General features: G+C 39.7%; 1 protein-coding gene across 2 annotated transcripts in view; it reads right to left on the bottom strand.

Moving 5' to 3' along the window:
- The window catches only part of CCDC169 (coiled-coil domain containing 169), a 73543-nt gene that overhangs the window by 25280 nt on the left and 30420 nt on the right, over positions 1-17843 (bottom strand). For both annotated transcript variants that reach the window (XM_044777284.2, XM_070520530.1), the window contains exons 5-6: positions 4048-4146; positions 3781-3834 (exon numbers count right to left, since the gene is read on the bottom strand). In XM_044777284.2, coding sequence (XP_044633219.2) covers positions 3781-3834; positions 4048-4146 — 153 coding nt within the window. The remainder of the gene's footprint in view (positions 1-3780; positions 3835-4047; positions 4147-17843) is intronic.

The following is a 17843-nucleotide window of genomic DNA, read 5'->3' on the forward strand; positions in this document are numbered from 1 at the left end:
CAGAGATGTCTACTACCAGGAGGCTTGAAGGGAGTCAATGTATTTGGCTATTAAAAGCTAAACTGTGTCAGGGTCCAATGGTGGGGTCAGAAGGAGGGAAAAGCAAAGGCAGCGAGTATAGCCACTCTTTCACGAAGTTTGGCTGAGAAAAAGAAAGCTAAGGTAGTAATTTTATGAGGATAGTCCGAGTAAAATAAAAGTTTGTTTTCATTTTGTTTTGGTGGAAGAAATGAGCATGTTGTAAAGGGCTAAGCCACAGCCAACAGAAGAGAGATTAAAAATATAAGAGGAAATAATTATTAACTGAGTCCTAGAGGCAGTAGATAGACTTGGGAAGAAGTTTGGGCTGCTTTTTCTTTAAGACAGGATGGGGAACAGGAATGGTGGATAAAGATATAGACACATTTGAAGGTAAAAGGGAAGATAGTTGGATTTCACACCTGATGAACTCTCTTTTTTTTGTGAAGTAAAATGCTAGATCACCGGCTAAGAGTGATAACTTTGGGCACGTTGGACAAGAAGATGGAATTTGCTCATTTATCTACTCAGCAAATGCTATTGAGTATCTACTATGTGTCACCACTAGATGAGGCACTGGGGTACGAAGACAAATCATGGTTCTTACAATCTATTGGGGAAACAGCAAAACAGATTGTACAATTCACTGCCTTGGCAGAGGTCTGCATAGGTGCTTTGTAAGCATACAACAAATTCAGGCTATAGGGGGCTCCACATGGAAGAGTAGTCAATGAAGAACTAGAGAAAGGACATTCCAGGCAGAAGGAGCAGCAAGAGCCTAGGGTATAAAGTACCGTGATAGACCTAAGAATTGCGCATATTGTTGGTCTAGCTGGAGTACAGGCTGTGAGTAGGGACAAGGCTGAAGAGGCAGGCACTGGTGTCAGAGAGGACCTTGTAGAACACACCAAAGAGCTTTGCTGAGATCCTTTTACAATGCAAAGTCACTGAAGGTTTTAAATGAGGAACAACACCATAATATCTGTATTTCAGAATGATCGCTTGGGCAGCAGAGAAGAAAAATGAGTATGGTGAGGACAAGATGTTAACAGCTATGCTGTTGAGATTATATCTTAAGTCTAGATTTAAAGCTGGGGACCTCTACTTTTAAATGAACAATAACAAAATAAGAGTTGTCAAAAAAGACAGCAGAAATAGCTGGATAGTCTGGAACCTGTTATGAGGAATGGCTAATGTAACTTAATATATTAGTTCAGAAAAAAAAAAAACTATAGGAAGACTGAGAGTTATTTTCAATTCTTTGAAAAGTTGTCATATAGAAGGGGAGTGTAGAATTGTTCTGTGTTCTTCAGAGGATGGAAATAAAATCAATGGATTTTAAGGAAGCTCCAGGGAAGGAGAATAACGAGCATCATAAGATGCTTTACCACGTCTAGAATTAACTAACAACGAAAACAAAATGGCCTCAGTTTCCTTATCTGTAAACCAAAGCAATATATTCAACAAACTTTCAGATCCATTGCTAAAATTCTATATTTATGGGAATAGAAGTTGTGTTTATTATGTGTTGCAAGAAGCTCTAGTCAGTCTTTCTGTCTGACTTTTAAGTAATGCACTACCTGAATATTCTTTAAAAATAATGTCTGTACTTTATGCACACTGTGTAAAATAGAAGAATCCTGAGATGTAGAAACTCAGTTTCAGTCAAAACAGTGAAGACAGCAGAAGTATAAAGAGCAGACTCAGCAAATAGCTCTAGTTATCTACCAAAGAATCAATTATTCATGTATTCAGCATGGAAAGAACTGCAAATCATCCATTGACCTTTCCAGTCACCATGTATCCACATGGTCAGAACCATCTTTGACTATAAAGATGAACAATTCACTCTAGAGTGAAAATCCCTATTAACATTTATACTGGGGAACAGGATTAACATCTTCCTGGGAAGCTGTTAAAATAGGCTTTGATTAAATGTTCAGTGATCCTGTATAATCAGGGTAGGAACTATTCCACCTACATGAATTTTTCAGCTAATCAAAACAAAGGAGGAAGGCTAAGGCAAGTAGAAATTCTGACATCCCTGTCACAGCGAGAGGGGCTAGGGAGATCAGGAAAGAAAAACAGGAAGACAATGTCCACCATTTACTGGAATTTGGAACCTATTACGTGCCGGGCATTTCACTCAGCACTTTACATACATATAATCTCTAAACATTCACAATCCCCCTGAAAGATGCTGCTATTATTTCCCTGATACAGAGGAGGAAAGAAACTAAGGCACAAAAAGGTCACACTGCAGTAAATACAAAGCTGGGATTCAAATCCAAATTTGCAATGACTCCAAAGTCTGTGGCCTTTCATCACATCACGGCTTCATAAAGGAGGCAGCATTTGTGCTGGACCCTTGAAGGAAACAGAACTGGCGTGTATGAGAAGCAGCACATTCCAAGTGGAGCACATGGTCTGAGGAAAGGGATGAGGGTGCCTGCACTGCAGGAGGAAGCAGTGCTTCCAGCCAAGGACCTGGGACCATAAAGCTTGAATTGATTGTCCATATTATGGGTAAGAGACCACAAGGAGTGACCCTATCTTGTCTCAATTTCCTACTCACCTTAGCACTAGAAGTCCAAGCCGCCCATTACCCACTATTGCCCTGACTTCCATTCTCAAATCGTTCTATACTTCCTTTGTCAGCTCCAATTCTCAAACCTAACTCACTCGCTCTCAATCCTTTTGTTGATTCAATGGATACTCTGGATCAGTGATTAGCAGATTACCTTTATGACAAACCCAGCCCTCGAGGTCCTCTACCTCTTTGCCTCACCTGGCTATGTCCTGAGGACTCCCACCCTCTTTTTGGCTCTTCTTCCCTTGACTATCACTGTTGAAACTCTTCAGAGCTATATCCTAGACTATCTTTTCTTTTCACCCTGTGTATTCTCCCTGATATGTTTCATTCATTCACATGGCGTGATTTACTATCTATATGCTAATAATTTCCAAATTTATATCTCCAATCTTTATCTTTTTTTTTCTGAGATTCACATATCCAACTGATCTTTGGACACGTCCATTTGGATAATGCACATTGAAAACTGAACTCGTATCCTAATCTTAAAACACATACGAAAATGAAGTTAATAAGGACTAAATATTTAAATGTCAAATGTTAAGCAATATAAGTACTAAAAGAGATGTGATGAATGTTGTGAAACATTAAGATGCAGATAGTCTTTTAAACTATGACATCAGAGGCCATAAATAAAAGATAGCTCTGACAACATCGAAACAAAAACTCTATTAATATCAACATCATAAATAAAACTGAAAGGCAAATGAAAAACTGTGGAAAATATGTGCAACATCTTTCATAATTTACTGTTCACATTCCTGTCCTGTCATTTGTAAGTACACTTGTTCTAGCAATAGCAATGCTCTATCTTAGACCTCAACACACATAATTATGAAGTGAAGCGCCTTGAATTTCATGATAGCAGAGGGATAACTGCTTATTTGTTTGAATTCTAGCAATCACAGATCAAACTAAAAGCATAACTAAGGAAACAAGTATGCAAAAAATTGTCTTAATTTGGGAAACTTTTACCTCCTTTTTACCTTTTCATAAAAGTTATGTACTTTCCTTTTCACCCTCCATATTCAGAAACTTGGTACCTTTTCTCCCATAATTCCAACATCTGTTTCTCTACTAACCCAAACCGATCAAAAACCTAGAAAAGTGAAAAACATAAAGTAAAAGGAAACTCTTAGAATTTGGAAGTAAAAAATAAAAAATGTTACCTGAGACATCTCAGCTAGGTATATACGGCGTTCATTGTTGGTCTTGTGGTACGCCTATACGGAAGATACCAAAGTAAAGAATCCAGCATGAGAGGAGATTGACAATACTAGCAAGACTTTTACTAAGTCTCAATCTTGTTTTCTAAAAAATAGTGTAGGAAATAGTTTTGTAACTATTTTGTAATAATTATATAGTAGGTTTGTAGATAACATACTAAAAATTATGGCAGTTTCAAAGGAATTTCTTAGTATAGAAGAAAAACAAACCTTTGACTCTTGTTCCAGTCTCAGTGCATAGTTTTTCACTTGATTTTCAAGACTCCTCTTTTCTTTTTCTAGCTGTTTAAGTAATGTGTTTAAGGATTCCTGAAAGTATAAATAGCAAAGTTTTACACGTACTCATGTTCTAAACAACAGTAAGAAATGACCAACAATTTCTTCACAGGTGAATGCCTTCTACCTCATAACAATTTGTGATTTCATAATGTTATAATATGTACCTTTCAAGTAATAGTAGTAATAATAATTACAAGATTTCTTGAACCCTAACAACATGCCACATCCTGTGCTAAGTGGTTTCCATAGAGTATTTGATTTAATCCTTATTACAGCCCTTGAGATGGCTAATATATTTATTTCCATTTTACTGTTGAGAAAATTGCATCTGATAGGTTAAATAACTGGCCCAAAGATGCACAGCTAATAAATGATGGAGCTGTAATTAGAACACAGGTTATCTGACTCAAAAGGCCACACGTGCTCAACAGTTATTCTGTGTGTGTTCGCACGATTGCTACCAGTGAAACAGAAGTGCAGTGGTAGAACAGGCAATAAGGTTGATAACCAGGGGAATTGTGAGAATATTGCAGAGCAAGGCAGTTCTGGAAACTAAGACCTCCATCCAGATACCCCTCATCACAAACAGCTGAAGCTGAGTAAAGAAGAGAGTTAGCGAAGTGCCAGAGTGACAAGGCAGTACACCAATTTGGTTTAAAATTTTAGTCCCCAAACTAATAACTGATCATTTTCAGTGCCTTCAATTATTTCTCATATTCTTACACATTAAATAAAAAAATCTCCAAGTTGAATTCTATACAACTCTTCTTGGTCATGATCTAGGTCACTGACTCTATTAAAAGAAACAAAGAAAAACGGAAGCAGCTGATTTAAATCTCCACAAAGCTAAACTGCAGGATATTTTAGAGCTCATAGCCTCCTCTTGAAACACAGCTAATTCTCTAAAAACTTTACTTATTCTTAGGTACTTGTTAATAATTTCTAGAATTTAAAAAATTGTATCAACAGGATAATTAGGTCAGCTGAAACAGAGCAAGTTCTGGTCTCTAAAAATAACACCAGTGATAAAACAAATGCCTTGGAAGTGACAATCCTCCACCATGCATATTTGATTAACATCCCTGTTCAAACGTAATCGGGTGATAGCTCAGGCAGGCATTATTTGTCTTTGAAAATTATGCACTGGCATCATCAATGAGTTTCAGTCCCCCTCCCTCAAGTACGAACTTGCTCCAGAAAAAAATCAATGAAAGCCCTGCAAATATAAGTGGCTAAAATGAGTTACTTTATAGAAAATATCTAAAACCTTATGAAATAAACCACTGCTCAAGCATGAAAGCTTTTGAAGGGATAATCAGGGACTGATGGAAGCCCTTCAGATTTTGCTGCATGAACCCTTGCTCTGAGGCTTCCAAGCTTAGCCTATCGTAGTGATACGGTTCAGTTGCATCACCGTTAAGTACATTTTTATAGATGTTAAAGAGAATCTAACCCCTTTTTAATATTGTTTCAATGGGAAAATGCACTCTAAGTCCTAAAAGAAGTTAGCTTACAAATAAACTACTGGAATACAAATTATTTTTATATTACAGATGATTTGATGAGATATGATCCCAAACTCTGGAAGCTCATATGAGAAGTGTATATATGAAACAGTTACAATTCAAGGCAATGTATGATTAAACGCCAAAATGAGAAACAGATAATAAACGCTTCACAAGTTTTTAAAAGAGGCTGATCCATGTGGGCTAAAGCACTCAGGTCCTCGACATGGGAAGGATTGGGATGGGCAAAAATGAGGGGGCCAGGGGAGCTATGTATTGGTTATAGTCTTGCGTCAGAAATGATTATTTATGTCAGACTATGTCTTGCTGCTATTCCCATCCTGACTAGTTTCCTTGTCTTGTCGCCTAATTTTACAATTCATTCATTTATTCAGAAATTATTCATCAAGCACCTCCTGTGTGTCAGGCATTGTGCTAGGATGCCACAGTAAGAATTACAAACTCAGACCCTGTCCTCATGAAGCTGAGAGTCTAACAGGAGGCCAGAATGTGGTCCATCTTGGTGAATATAAGACATGAGCTTGAGAAGAATATGTATTCTACTGTTGTTGGATGGAATATTCTATAAATGTCAATAGACTAAGTTGATTGATAGTGCTGTTCAGGTCAACTATATCTTTACTGATTTTTCTGCCTGTTTGGTCTATCAATTACTGACAGGGGGGTGTTGAAGTCTCCAACTTTCATAATGTACTTGCCTATTTTCCCTCCAGTAATTCACCAAAATTACCAATTAAGTGTTCCTACTAGTTTATGTTTCCAGCAGCTTCAGTTCCAGACAAGCAGTTCTCAGTGACCGTCTGGATTTGTCTGTTTATGTAGATTTCAAGGTGGAAGTTTGCCCTGCAAACTCAGTTCTCTAATGAGTCAAGAAGAGTCACTGACTTTCAGGTGATCCACCTTTTTTCTTGTTGTGATGATAGGACTGATAACTTCCAAGCACTTATACATTGGAGCTAAAACTGGAAAGTGCAAGCCTTTCTTGATCCTCTTTTCTAAGTGGAATGGAAATAATGCATTCTCCAAATCAACGGCTGCATATCCTACACCTGAAGACTTATTAGTCTGCTCTAGCAGTTTTACCACATCTGGCAAAGCAGCTGCAGTTGGGGCCACTAACTGGTTACGTCTGTGGTAGCCTACAGTCTTTCTCCGAGGTGCATCCAGTTTTTGCAGGGGCCAGACTGGCAAATTAATCAGAGCTATGATGGGCACCAGCTCCTTTGCATCTGTTAGTTCTTTGGTTGTGGGACTAATCTCTCTGTCTTCCTTGGGTTACGAAATTGTTTTGTTTTATAATTTTGGCCTTGGGTGAGAGGACACAGTTTCTAAAGTTTCCATTTTGTCTTCCCCAACATGATAGCTTTTCCTTCAGCAATGAGGGCCCAGTGTGGAAGTTAATATCAACTGCCAAGTATATCTATTTCAATTATGTGCTCAGGGACTGGGAAAATTATCTCTGTGGGGCAGGGGAGTCTGTGGGCACATTGGGCCCAGTGTGATTGGGACTTTAAGCATAGATCCCATTCTGGGAATCAATGTCAACTCAGACCTCAAAATGTCTGGTTATTTCCTTTTCCACAGCATACAGTAACCTGTATAAGTGGCCAGAGATCCCTTTGCGGGAAGCCTGGAGATACCGTCATGATATATACTTGGACTGCTATTTCAGGGTCCTTCCTCCTGGGAACCCAGTCAGCTCTTTGGTCAATGATTACTGGTTCAAGCCTGAGAAATGAGCAAAGAATTGTGCTTTCTATTGGGTTAATTGTCCTCAGCCTCCTACTCCTCTGTTCTCATTTGTTTCGGTTTTTTTTAGTGCGGAAGATTGACCCTGAGCTAACATCTGTAGCCTATCTTCCTCTTTTTGCTTGAGGAAGATTGTCCCTGAGCTAACATCTGTCCCAATCTTCCTCTCTTTTGTATGTGGGATGCCACCACAGCATGGCTTGTTGAGCAGTGTGTAGGTCCACATCTGGGATCTGAACCTGCAAACCCCTGGCTGCCACAGCAGAGTGCACAAACTTAACCACTATGCCACCACGCCGGCCCCTGTTCTTGCCTTTTTTTGTTATAGATGTTGAACAGCACCCTCATTAATTGGCCTGGCACCAGGAGAGGAGGTGGGGGCAGCTCCGGGGCAGGGAGCCTGTTGCCTTGTTGGGGAGACGCCTCTGCAGCATCTTCCAGGACAGTGAATGCTCTAGCACTTACTAGAGCTAGAAGTGGGCTGCCTCTGCATGCCCAGAGAGTCCAGGTGGACTTGTAGAGTCAGCATCCTCAGGTGCATCCATCCAGATGTCCTGTCACAGTTTTCAGGATCTCCAATTGTCCCTGTCAGGGCCCTGCCCTTCACATAACAGACCTGAATGGACCGAGCATTCAAAGGCCTCTGGAGCTCTGTAACTCTCACGATCAGGTCTTCGGCCTACTGTTCTGTTGTGTCTGCCCTTCCTCTACCATTATAGGAGGGCTCTTTAGAGGCTACCACCAAGACTCTCTGGTTTTCACTCTTAGATATTAAGTGCTTGTTAACTGTTCTCAGTCTCTCATTATCCTTATGCAAGGTGTCAATACAATTTAGCAATAACCCCATATTTTCCAAATGCCCACATCATGGCTTCTTCCACAGTATTCTCCTCCACCAGAACATTTTCTGAGGTCAACATCTTTAACAATTAATAAGTGAAATCTTTAACAATTGAACTGCCACGCTGGGCCAAGTTCTGTTGGTGCCACATCTACCAATCAGGACAGCATCCTCTGCCTGTCAAGCAGTAAGTGAGCCAGTCCCAAATCCCCGTCTTACCCTCTGTTTTCTTGTATCACTCTCAGTGCCACTAGTTTTAGATTTGGTCTTCTGAGAAGGAGACACCGAAACAGGATTAAATGTGAATGCCTGCTCCATGCGGGCCGGCCCCATAGCCAAGTTGTTGGGTTCGCGTGCTCTGCTTTGGTGGCCTGGGGTATTCACTGGTTCAGATTCTGGGTGCCGACATGGCACCACTCATCAGGCCATGCTGAGATGGTGTCCCACATAGCATGACCAGAAGGACCTGCACCTAGAATATACAACTATGTATTGGGGAGCTTTGGGGAGAGGAAGGAGAAGGGAAAAAAAAAAGATTGGCAACACTTGTTAACTCAGGTGCCAATCTTTAAAAAAAAAAGCAATGCCTGTATGAAAGGAAATAGGGAGGGAGCAGGAGAAGGCTGGGAAAGCAGTCCGATAGCAATGCAAGTCTGAGGTTTAGTGAAGAGGAGAGAGAAAGAAGGTTGGGTGGAAGTGGAAGCATCTTAGGATGGCATGCAGCCTAGGGAAAGTTTGTCAAAGCCATCAGGGCATCCTTAAATTCCAAAGTCAGCAGACAATGGAATTCTTTGTTTCCCTGGAATGAGTCTGCCTTAGTATCCTGACTACACTCAATCATGGGCAGGGAATAGCCTGTGGGAGGTGTGGTCTTGATGCAAGAGCAGTGATGAATTTCAAAGCCCAACACCTGGGCCTCCAGTCAATTACCCTGCCTGGTCTGTGAAGTCTGTGAAGTGCATTCTTTGGGCCACTATATTAACTACGTTTTCTAAAGGGCATTTCAGTTTTACAAACCGAAGAATCCGCCAATCTCTTACCCTGTGAGGTTTAATCCTGGCTCTGGCTTTCTGGGAGTAGGGCACGGGAAGAGAGCTGAGAGTTCCATTATTCAGATTGCATATTTTCCCTTAATTCCATCATTTTTAAACCTCTATCTCTCTGTGCCTGAAGCCCCAAAGTCCAGAGCTATTGCAGCTTAATTTCTCCAGAAAATAGACTATGGACTGAAGGAGAGCATCCTGGCTATGTGGGGTAGCAGAGGGGTCCCAGTGGCCAACTGCTCTAGGTATATACGTTCCACTGAATGCCCAGTTTTCAGTTCCTTCCTCACCCTGCCTTCCTCAGCATCTGGTGCTGCCAGTCCTAAAGCACTCAGCAGGTCTGAGGGCGACTGCTTTGTTTTCACTGACATTCTTCTCTGCAGGCCCGTAGTTGCTTCCTCAGCTCTGCCAAGTCAATGACTATTCCTCTAACTTTGGGTCTTCCAATATTTGTTTAAATCTCTCACTCACTGAGATCTCTGTCTCTATTCCTCTTATGACTCACTTCAGTTATCAACTATGTTTCTCTGCTAATAAATATCATATCTAAATCTAAAACTAGAGCCCAGGGTGCATATTCTTAACATTTTCTTGACATCTGAAACTCAACTTTTCCAAAACCAACTTTATGATTTTACTTACACAAATTGTACCCTGATAAACTCAGTTTTTTAATGGTACCAAGCATAGTTTTCTTTTTTTCTTTTTCTTTTTTTTTTTTTTTGAGGAAGATTAGCCCTGAGCTATTTACTGCCAGTCCTCCTCATTTTTGCTGAGGAAGCCTGGCCCTGAGCTAACATCGTGCCCATCTTCCTCTACTTTATACGTGGGGTGCCTACCACAGTATGGCTGCCAAGCTGTGCCATGTCCGCACCCGGGATCCGAACCGGCGAACCCCGGGCCGCCTAGAAGCGGCACGTGCGAACTTAACCGCTGCAGCACCAGGCCGGCCCCCCAAGCATAGTTTTCTAATTTCACATGGGATATTTGGATTGGTTAGCTGAGAGTATTTTAGGAATTTTTTACATGGGAAGAAGAGTACGGGTTTGTGAGACAGTAGCATGTAAGGGTGACTATGCCAAACAATGAACTGTCGTAGTCATTTAAAATAAAATTTCCTGGGGCAGGCCCGGTGGCACAGAAGTTAGGTGTGCACTTTCCATTTCTCGGCGGCCCAGGGTTCGCCGGTTCAGATCCCGAGTGCGGACATGGCACCACTTGGCAAAAGCCATGCTGTGGTAGGCATCCCACATGTAAAGCAGAGGAAGATGGACATGGATGTTAGCTCAGGGCCAGTCTTCCTCAGCAAAAAGAAGAGGATTGGCAGTAGTTAGCTCAGGGTTTATCTTCCTCAAAAAAAATAAAATAAAATAAAATTTCTTAACGGAGCTCAGACCTGGGAGCCTACTACATGTATTCTCTCCCTTATTAGTTTCACAGTCAAAATAGTCTTGACTAAAATGGGAACCATTCCAATTAAGCACATTTTTTAAAGCCCCATACTACTATTACTTCAATAATATTTTGTCAATAATTTTTTTTTCTTTTTGAGGAAGATTAGCCCTGAGCTAACTGCTGCCCATCCTCCTCTTTTTGCTGAGGAAAAGTGGCCCTGAGCTAACATCCGTTCCCATCTTCCTCTACTCTATATGTGGGATGCCTACCACAGCATGGCTTGCCAAGCGGTGCCATGTCCACACCCGGGATCCGAACCGGTGAACTCTGGGCCGCCGAAGTGGACCATGCACACTTAACTGCTGCGCCACTGGGCCGGCCCCCGTCAATAATTTTATACTGAAACACGATGAATTTTAAAATAGATCACATTTGAGACATTAACCACCTATCTTGTACTAGAGTTAAGAATTCCTAAAAAATTTAAAAACACTTCTTTTTGCAATGTACTAATTTCATAAACCTTATAGATGCCATGTGGAAAATGTCTTAAGCAGTAACTTCATATCAGATTTGGACCACTTGCCTTGTCCTTCTGACTTTCTACATTACCATCTTCAACTTTAACATCTTGATTTCTTATCCCTCCAGCCTGTAACATACCACTTTGTCTTCTGCTCTGTGCTTGTTGGTTCCCTCTAGGCTCAGCATAGAGACATAAGGTATTTTATCTTCTCTAGTTAGCCTCAAGACTGCCCCCACAAGTAGAATTCCTGGGACCTGTCTCACTCTCCTTCCCTACATCTGCTTCCTATAGTTGAGTTTTAGATGCACTATACTCTGAAATTATGCTATAACTCAGGAAATTAGGACAGTTCATGGTGGTAATCTCATGGAAATAATGCAAGCATAAAAATAAATTGTCTCAAGTAATGTAATCTATCACATCAACAGACTAAAAAAGAAAAATCAAATGATTATATCAATAGATGCAGAAAAAGCATTTGACAAAAATCCAACACTCATTCATGATGAAAACTCTCAGTAAACTAGGAATAGAAGGGAATTTTCTCAACTTGATAAAGAATATCTACAAAAAAGCCATATAATAACATCATACCCATTGGTGAGAAACTTGAAGCTTTCTCAATAAGATGAGGTACAAGGCAAGTCTGTCCCCTCTCACCACTCCTTTTCAAGATTGCACTGGAAGTCCTGGCTAATGCAATAAGGCAAGAAAAGGAAAGTAAATGTATATAGATTTGGAAAGAAGATAAAAAGCTGTCTTTGTCTGCAGATGACCTGATTATCTATGTAGAATATTCAAAAGAATCAACAAAAACCCCCAGGAACTAATAAGTGATTATAGCAAAGCTACAGGATACAAGGTTAATATACAAAAGTCAATTGCTTTACTATATACCAGCAATGAACAAGTAGAATTTGAAATTAAAAACACAATTCCATTCACATGCACCCCCAAAAGAGAAATACTTGGGTATAAATCTAACAAAGTAAATACAAGATCTTTATGAAGAAAACTACAAAACTGTGATGAATGAAACCAAAGAGCCGAATAAATGGAGGGATATTCCATGTTCATGGATAGGAAGATTCAATATTGTCAAGGTGTCAGTTCTTTGCAACTAGATCTATAGATTCAGTGCAATCCCAATCAAAATCCCAACAAGTATATTGTGGATATCGACAAACTGATTCTAAAGTTTATATGGTGAGGCAAAAGACCCAAAATAGCCAACACAATATGAAAGGAGAAGAGCAGAGTTGGATGATTGACACTAACCAACTTCAAGACTTACAATAAAGCTACAGTAATCAAGACAGTGTGGTATTGGCAAAAGAATAGGCAAACAGATCACTGGTACAGAATAGGGAACTCTGAAATAGACCCCCAGGACAAACAGAGCCTTTGTCAACTGATCTTTAGCAAAGGAGCAAAGGCAACACAAGAGAGCAGATATAGTCTCTTCAACAAACGATGCCAGAACAACTAGACATCCACATGCAAAAAAATGGATTTAGACAATACCTTATGCCCTTTATAAAAATTAACTCAAAGTGGATCACAGAACTAAATGTAAAATGCAAAACTATAAAATTCCTAGATGATGACATAGGAGAAAACCTAGATGACCTTGGATATGGTGATGCCTTTTTAGATACAATACGAAAATATGAAAGACATTATCCATGCAAGAAATAATGGATGAGCTGGTCTTCATTAAAATGAAAAATTTCTGCTCTGTGAAAGACACTGTCAAGAGAATCAGAAGACAAGCCACAGACTGAGAGAAAATATTTACAAAAGACACATATGATAAAGGATTGTTATCTAAACTATACAAAAACTATTAAAACTCAACAACAACAAACAATAAATTAAAAAATGGGCCAAGAACAGCTTATCTTTGACAAAGGAGCTGAGGGCATACAATGGAGAAAAGAAAGTCTTTTCAACAAATGGTGCTGGGAAAACTGGAAAGCCACATGTAAAAGAATGAAAATTGACCATTCTTTTTCACCATTCATCAAAATAAACTCAAAATGGTTCAAAGACCTAAAGGTGAGACCTGAAACCATAAGGCTTCTGGAAGAAAACGTAGGCAGTACACTCTTTGACATCAGTATTAAAAGGATCTTTTCAGACACCATGCCTTCTCAGACAAGGGAAACAATAGAAAGAATAAACAAATGGGACTTAATCAGATTAAAGAGCTTCTTCAAGGCAAATGAAAACAGGATTGAAACAAAAAAACAACCCACTAACTGGGAAAAAATATTTGCAAGTCATATATCTGACAAAGGCTTAATATCCATAATATATAAAGAACTCTCGCAACTCAACAACAAAACATCAAACAACCCAATCAAAAAATGGGCTGGAGACATGAACAGACATTTCTCCAAAGAAGATATATGGATCGCCAATAGGCACATGAAAAGATGCGCATCATCGCTGATCATCAGGGAAATGCAAATCAAAACTACACTAAGATATCACCTTACACCCCTTAGAATGACAAAAATATCTAAAACTAATAGCAACAAATGTTGGAGAGGTTGCGGAGAAAAAGGAACCCTCATACACTGCTGGTGGGAATGCAAACTGGTGCAGCCACTATGGAAAACAGTATGGAGATTCCTCAAAAAATTAAAAATAGAACTACCATACGATCCAGCCATCCCACTACTGGGTATCTATCCAAAGAGCTTGAAGTCAGCAATCCCAAAAGTCCTATTCACCCCAATGTTTATTGCAGCATTATTTACAATAGCCAAGACATGGAAGCAACCTAAGTGTCCAGCAACAGACGAATGGATAAAGAAGATGTGGTACATATATACAATGGAATACTACTCAGCTGCAAAACAGAACAAAATCATTCCATTTGCAATAACATGGACGGACCTTGAGAGAATTATGTTAAGTGAAATAAGCCAGCGAGAGAAGGATAATCTGTGTATGACTCCACTCATATGAGGAATTTAAAACTATGGACTAAGAACAGTTTAGTGGATACCAGGGGAAAGGTGGGGTGGGGGGTGGGCACAAAGGGTGAAGTGGTGCACCTACAACACGAATGACAAACATTAATGTACAACTGAAATTTCACAAGATTGTAACCTATCAATAACTCAATAAAAAAAATAAAATAAATAAAATAAAAGAGGAGAGACAAGGAAAATGACCACAGAATAAACTTTCAGAAGTGACCAGTATAAGGGCCAATGATTTGAAAGCTGCCCCGAAGTAAAGAAATTCTTGAATTTTTACCAACAAAAAAGCACCTGTTTACTGGTTGTTGAAAGAATGTTTATATACATTTCCATCCAGGATAACTTGATTGTTAAGAATAAATTTTTCCAAGTCCATGAAAAAAAAATAATAAAATAAATAAATAAATAAAAAATGGGCCAAGAACCTTAACAAACACCTCACCAAAGAAGATATACAGGTGCAAAATAAGCATGTGAAAAGATGCTTCACATCATATGGCATCAGGGAAATGCAAATTAAAACAACAATGAGATAGCACCAGCCCCAGTAGCCTAGTGGTTAACTTTGGTGTGCTCTGCTTCGGCAGCCTAGGTTCCATTCCTGGGTGCAGACCTACACCACTCTTCTTTCATTGGCCGTGCTGTGGCAGCAGCTCACATATAAAAGGAGGAAGGTTGGCAGCTGATGTTAGTTCAGAGTGAATCTTCCTCAGCAAAAACAACAACAACAATGAGATACCACTACACATCTATTAGAATAGCCATAACCCAGAACACTGACATGTTGTCAATGCTGACGAGAATGTGGAGCAATAGAAACTCTCATTCATTGCTGGCAGAAATGCAAAATAGAAGAGCCACTTTGGAAGACAGTCTGGTGGTTTCTTACAAAGCGAAACATAGTGTTACCATATAATCCAGCAACCACACTCCTTGATATTTACACAAAGGAGTTGAAAGCTTATATCCACACAAAAACCTGAACATGGATATTTATAGCAGCTTTATTCATAGCTGCCAAAATTTGGAAGTAACCAAGATGTCTCTCAGTAGGTGAATGATAAATAAACTGTGGTACATTCAGACAATGGAATATTATTCAACGCTAAAAAGAAATGAGCTATCAAGCCATGGAAGGACATGGAGGAAACTTAAATGCACATTACTAAGTGAAAGAAGCCAATCTGAAAAGGATACATACTGTATGATTCCAACTATTTGACATTCTGGAAAAGGCAAAACTATGGAGATAATAAAAAGATCAGTGGTTGTCAGGGATAAGAGGGAGGGGGAAGGGATGAATAGACAGAGCTCAGAGGATTTTAAGGGCAGTGAAAATACTCTGTATGGTATTACCATGATGGCTATAGGTCATTATTTGTCCAAACCCATAGAATGAATGTACAACACCAAGAGTAAACCCTAAGATAAACTGTGGACTTTGGGTGATTATGATGTGTCAACGTGGTAGGTTCATTCCGGTAAGTGATGTTGATAATGGCAGAGGCTATGCATGTGTGGGAGTAGGAGATATATGAGAAATCTCGGTACCTTCCTCTCATTTTGTTGTGAACTTAAGTGCTCTAAAAAAACAAAGTATTAATTAACTAATTAATTTAAAAAATTGTCCTGGGGAGAGAACACATCCTGGATTTTGTAAAAACTATATTAGTCATTAAATATCTTGAACCATTAAAAACAAAATATTTGTGATTATCCATTTATAAAATTATTATAGACATCGGAAATCCTTTACAATTTATAAAATTATACTATAATAACTTTAAAGTGCATTCTAGATTTTGATTCTTTATCTTACTGACTCCAAAATGAACTAATTATTTTTAAAATTATTTTATCAGAGGCACATGCTCTCTCATCTAATCACTTCTAATTCATTGGGAGACCCATAACTTAACGTTCTTCTTTTCCTAAGGAGTTCATTTCATCTGATTGTAGACTCAATGGTCACACACTAGTGCTCTATTAGCCACCTATTTTTTTATTGCAATTTAGTATACAAATTGTAGTTGCTATAGTACTAAAGAACACATAAAAACTGCAAGTTATTGAATGCTTACAAGAGAAAAATGAGAAAACAATCACAGCTCCTCAATATGCAGTACTTTTCAATGAAGGCAATCGCAAACAATGAAGGATCGCAGCACTCTGCATGCTAAATACCCAGTGCCCCCTTGTGGACAATGTTGTTATTAGAATTCTACATAAAATCTCTTTAAACTAACTCTTCTCTGATTTGAGGCTACAACTGTTGCCAAACTGACCATTCCGATCCTTGGGGAGAACACAAACCTGGTGACGTCTGTGACAGAATACCTCAGTGGGCAGTCTCGCGTTGACTCTACAGATCTACTACCAGCCAGAGGGCTGGTGAGAATTCCTACCTTGCTTTGTTTATATCACCCACTTGAGAATCCAAGATCCTTTCATTAATCTTTTCACTATATGGCTGGTAAATCACTTTAATCACAAATATATTTACGGGTGTCAATAGCACTCTAGGGTAATTAATTTCAATGCCTGGTTATTAGGTTCTAAAATGTATATTTATGACTTAAAAAACAAAATTTCTAAGAATGTTCTGAAGTTGGAAATGACCAGAGTGGGCCCAGTGGGAGCACTACTGACTGGATGCGGCAGTGAGTGAGGTAGGGTTCCCAGGGAGGTCCAAACTGAGCTGGATGTTTATCCAGGGGCCCTTGAAGCAGCATAACTAAAAGGAGAATCTGAATTGCAGTAAAGGAGGGAAATAAATATCATGGTCAGGAAAATTGCATGGAGTGCGAAATGAGTAAGAGAAACCTCAATTAAGTTGGAGTCAGGAAGACCTGTAAGGGGAGATCTCATGCCCTATTGAACATTGCCAATTGCTCCAAACAGGAAGAGATATAAGCTTGCATCTCTCACAGGAAGTAGAACTACTTTACAAGTGAAGGAAGGTTTCTCTCCTCACCTGACAACAACCCAGCCAATGAGAAATGCCACTGCTTGGTCAATGAGAAGTCATTGCCACAGTGAAGTGTTACTTTCCCCCAATCGACTTTGTTTAGAGCAGCCCTTCCCTACTCCTGATTTTCGTCTAGAAAAGTAAGCTCCCCTCCTTTGTTTTCTGGATTTGCCTATGGTTTGCCATAGCATGCACATCCCAAGTTGCAATTCTTTTGGCTATTCCCAAATAAACTCCTTTTTCTTACAAAAAGATTTTTTATTTTTCCTTCTTCTCCCCAAAGCGCCCCAGTACATAGCTGTATATTTTTTAGTTGTGGGTCCTTCTAGCCATGGCACATGGGATGCCACTCCAGCATGGCCCGACCAGTGGCGCCAGGTCCACGCCCCAGATCCGAACAGGCAAAACCCTGGGCCGCTGAAGCAGAGCGCACCAACCCAACCACTCAGCCATGGGGCCAGCCCCTAAACTCATTTTAAGGGTAAAATAACAGACAAATTTGTTTTTTCAGCTGACAAATTTGGTGTCAGAAGTAGGATCCGAAGGAGGTGACCTCCAAGAGATGGCAACCCCCAGAATTGAGTGAGGTACCAACACTGAGCCCCTTGGGTTCATCACTTCTGTGAATTGCCACCCGCTTTCAGTTTGGAGAGTCCTCTCTCAGATTTTGAGCTCTGCTCTCTCTG

The sequence above is a fragment of the Equus asinus genome, chromosome 11 (assembly GCF_041296235.1).
Source record: "Equus asinus isolate D_3611 breed Donkey chromosome 11, EquAss-T2T_v2, whole genome shotgun sequence".
NCBI classification, from domain to species: domain Eukaryota; kingdom Metazoa; phylum Chordata; class Mammalia; order Perissodactyla; family Equidae; genus Equus; species Equus asinus.